We start from the raw sequence: 4,481 nt of genomic DNA, 5'->3' as shown, positions 1-4,481 counted from the left end.
ACGACACCCTCTGTCCTTAGACCCTCACATCGTACAAGGAAAAACTTCCAGAGAAAACCCACAGTTTAAAGGGGAACATGGGAGAAACCTCAGGGAGAGCAACAGAGGAGGGATCCCTCTCCCAGGACGGACAGACGTGCAATAGATGCCGTGTGTAAATTGAAAAGATAATACATTTGCAACATAGGTAGTCCAAATGTTTGGAAATGCATGTGTGTATAATAGGAAGATGAATCCACGAGTATATCCATCCAGGACTTATGATCCAGGACCACAGCCACGACTCAAGATCCAGGACTCGCAATCCATGACACAGGACCGCAGGATCATCCATGACTCCGGATCCCGGCGTATATAGACACCAAAAAGAAAGAAATTTGGGGAAGCTGGGTTAATCGGAACATGAGAGTACACAGGTATAGACAGAGAGAAGGAAGAAGTAAGATGTCCCCCGACAAACTAAGCCTATATCAGCAAAACTAGGGGCTGAATCTAAACTGCCCTAACTATAAGCTTTATCAAAAAGGAAGGTCTTAAGCGCACTCTTAAAAACGGATAGGGTGTCTGCCGCCCGAACACAAACTGGAAGCTGATTCCACAAAAGTGGAGCTTGATAAGAAAAGGAAATAATCAAGTTAAATACACAACTCCAAAACAATGGATTTGTAGTTTGTCTGATCTGCTTGGTGAAAGAGATCCAGTTATATTTGTATTTTCAGTCGCAGTTTCTTTATCTTGAAGCTTTAAACACTTAACAGTTTGGACCTCAGCACTTCTGCTTCACACTGACGTCATTTATAAAGACTATCCCTGTCTTTTTTTAGTGTCCAGTGCTTGCGATTACCTTTGACTATGAAGTCAGCGCAGTTATTCAACACACGTATCTTCTTCTTCAGGGCGGATTCTCTGACGGTTACTTCATCTACAACAACGATACCTTCGACATCAACAATCAAGGCGTGGTCTCCCTGAGGAAGGACGTCACTTTGGACAGAGAGACAAAGGACAGCTACATTTTACAGGTACAAAAACAAAACAAATATAAATACTGTGGGGGAAACTTCTGAAGTAATAGGAGTCAGGACTCAGAGAGACACGAGGAGAGCTGGAGCTTTGATGGCAAACACTGACGGTTTATTTGGAGCTTCGGCCGGAGAACTCACAAGACATGTGGTGGGTCTGACCACACAGTTGTGATGGTACCACAACAAATAAAGCATCGCCTGATACATATACATTTTTTGTTGCATATCTTGGTATTGATTGTGTTAACAAAAATAGTTTACAACACTATGGATAGATAGATAGATATTTTTATTTCCTAAACTTCAATTAAGATCAACATTTCATTAATAATGGAAAGAAAGTCTCCCAAAATAAATATCTACATTCGACAGTATAAGAAGTAGAACATTTCATCAAGAATCATTTCACAAGGTAAAAATATGTTGGGACTTTCAGTCTCATTGTATCCTAACAGTTTGCTCCCTGTTTTCTTCACAATTACTTTCATTAAGATTTGGAAAATATTTGTGAATGTAACTTTAACCTATTTGGTTTCTCATAATAATATCTTAACAATTCACACAATATATTTGCAGTGTATTCACAGCCCTGCACAATAAGAGCAGGAAAGATAACAAAATATCTACAATAAATAATAAATATATATCATTTTAAATAAATACATTTTAAATAAATAACTAAACTTTTTTACACAGCATGTTATAATTTTTATTTTATTTGTAATGGATAAAAAATATCAGGGAAGAGAGTTTTTCTCAGCTGACTTCAGGTCGGCTGTGGCTGAGGAGGAAGATGGTCCTATACCATCAAAAATATACTGGTTTAATTCCAAGCCCCTTCTGTCAATGTGTCCATGGGCAAAACGTAACCCCAAATTGGCCAACAGATTCAAAGCTTTATTGTCAAGTACAGATTAGGTACAGTTTAGATATGGAAATGAAAAACTTAGGTCACAGGCTCCTCCAACCGTGCAACATATAGGACATGGAACAATTAAAACAGATGCAAATACAGAACAGTGTGTGAGTGTGTATGAATTTGGGTTTCCCCGAGCAGGTGCCACCTTGTATGACAGCCCTTACCTCTGTCTGAATGGGTGAATGCTGACTTGTAAATGTAGAAGGGTTGCAGAGAGCGTGAAAGCGCTATATAGATACCACCACCTAGTTTCCGTTCAACATTACCCTCACTTCAGTCACATGCTTTTATCACATGGCGATACTTATTTTGATGTATAATGGTGTATAATGTTTTTATGCTATGACGTTTGTATTTAGTTTTTCTCTTTGCTTTTTTGTCTCAGCCCTTTGAGGCTTTTCTTGTGATTTGGGGCTGTAATACATTTTGATTTGGTTTGATTTACCCTGATGTTCTGTGTGTGTTTCCAGGTGGTGGCAGTGGATCAGCTGGTTGACGGATTCAGTTCCACGGCTCAGCTCAACATCTCCGTCCTCGACTACAACGACAACGCCCCGCAGTTCCCGGTCATCCCCGACCCCCTGCAGGTCCTGGAGGGCGACTACTCCGAGAAAAACCCTAGAGAAATCCTCATGATCGTGCCCACCGACGCCGACCTCGGCCCCAACGGAGAAGTCACCCTCTCCCTCACCTCCCCTCACCCACTCTTCAGATTCAGAGAGGTGAGGCCATGAGAGAGAGGATTGTGGAAATATTGTTGTGTCAGCAGCGCTCAGGTCCTAACATCATGTGTGGTGTTGCACAGAGGTGGGAGAAGTACTCAGATATTGTACTTCAGTCAAAGTAGAAATACTCAGATCTTGTACTTGAGTAAAGTAGAAGTACCAGAGTGTAGGAATACTCTGTCACAGTAAAAGTCCTGCATTCAAAATGTTCCTCAAGTAAAAGTAGAAAAAAAAAAAAGTATTAGAAGTATAGAAAAGTATTCTCATCAAAATATAGTGAAAGTATCGACAGTAAAAGTAGTCATTGTGCAGATTGGTCCATTTCAGAATAATATATATGATATGTTTTATAATGATTGATCATTAAAGTGTTCTCAAAGCTGGTAAAGGAGCAGCTAGTTTGACTTTGTATACTGCAGGGTAGCTTGTGGATTTACTCCAGGTGTAACTAAAGTCTGATTTAACACTTGATTATATTTCACATCATTCATCCACATCTGTAAAGTAACTAAAGGTATTAAATACATGTGGTGGAGTAGAAGTACACAGTAGCATAAAATTTTACTGAAGTACAGTACTTGAGTAAATGTACTTAGTTACTTCCCTCTTCTGTTGTTTCAGGACGGGATGCTGCTGGCTGTCGGACCTCTGGATCGGGAGAGCAAGGAAACATATGAGCTGGTGGTGAAGGCCTCAGATAACGGCAGCCCACAGAGAGAGGTAGGAGACGAAGGAGAGAGAAAATGTGACATTTGTTTCCTGACAGCACTGCACAAGGAAAACTAATTATTTGAAGAAATGAATGTTCTTCTGCCTCCTCCTGTGCTTCTCATGGCATTTGCAAAACTCTTGCACCCGGATGAAAACAACCAATAAGGGACACGTTCTGATTGGTTGTTTTCATTTGAGCATTAGGACTATCTCATAAATTCAGCACTTTTATTTATTTATTCTATCAGTCTCATGCACCTCTGTAAGGATATAGTGACAGCTTAAAAATCAAATATGATATAATGTATTTTGAACAAAGTTGCTAACTGTCGTTTTAATCAGGTCTAGTATGGCACCTGATACCTGGCAAAGAAGAGGAACTATAAATATATATATCGATATCATCTAAATTGTAATCGATTATACGAAACACAAAGACTATTTAAAGATTGAGATATAACAATCCTAACCTCCTTTGCTGACTTCTGTGCACCAGAACATCACCACCATCAGAGTGAGCCTCGTGGACGTCAACGACAACAGACCTGAGTTCAGCTCCAGTAGCTTCGCCATCAGCGTCCTGCTCAAAGACGCCGAGGAGGGGAAGCTGCTGCTGACGCTGTCCGCCTCCGACAGAGACCAAGGGAACAACTCGCTCATCAGATACAGGTCAGATCAGCTGACTCATTCTGCTTTCAATACAAGGTCTGCTTTGAAATGTCAAGAACTCATGATGGTGGAACATGGAGTGTTTTCATCTCGGTGCAATTCACGTCTAGAAAATACGATACGATAACACTTTAATTGTCAGATCAAGTCTGAAATGCTCCTTGCATCACAGCAGCTCCATGTGTAACATCAACAGACAAATATCAAGACAGACAACAAACATTGAACATAACAGCACCATCAGTGAGAGAAAAGCTGCTCAAAGAGCCTTCAGCGTGCATCTGATCTGGGATCAGCTCTGTGTTTACTGAGAGGATCGACTGGAGCACAAAGGATGCTTCAGGCTGACTTTATTGATCTCCATTAGATGGTAGCAGTTCATATTCTCTGTTCAGAACATGCTTTGGGTCCCAGATGACTTGAAAATGTTTC

At 40.5% G+C, this 4,481-nt stretch overlaps 1 protein-coding gene across 1 annotated transcript; it reads left to right on the top strand.

The window, feature by feature from the left end:
• Window positions 1-824: 824 nt before the first annotated feature.
• On the top strand, window positions 825-4,049 carry LOC104947288 (cadherin-23-like; the record flags this gene model as incomplete). The annotated part of the gene is made up of 4 exons (XM_010773266.1): window positions 825-1,022; window positions 2,415-2,666; window positions 3,291-3,389; window positions 3,877-4,049. Coding segments are annotated over 4 exons (722 nt in total), but the record flags the coding sequence as incomplete, so codon positions are not given.
• Between the last annotated feature and the right edge of the window lie 432 nt (window positions 4,050-4,481).

This window comes from Notothenia coriiceps, unplaced genomic scaffold, assembly GCF_000735185.1.
Source record: "Notothenia coriiceps isolate Sejong01 unplaced genomic scaffold, NC01 NC01_scaffold00012250, whole genome shotgun sequence".
NCBI lineage: Eukaryota > Metazoa > Chordata > Actinopteri > Perciformes > Nototheniidae > Notothenia > Notothenia coriiceps.
This window is presented reverse-complemented; position numbering and strand designations above follow the sequence as displayed.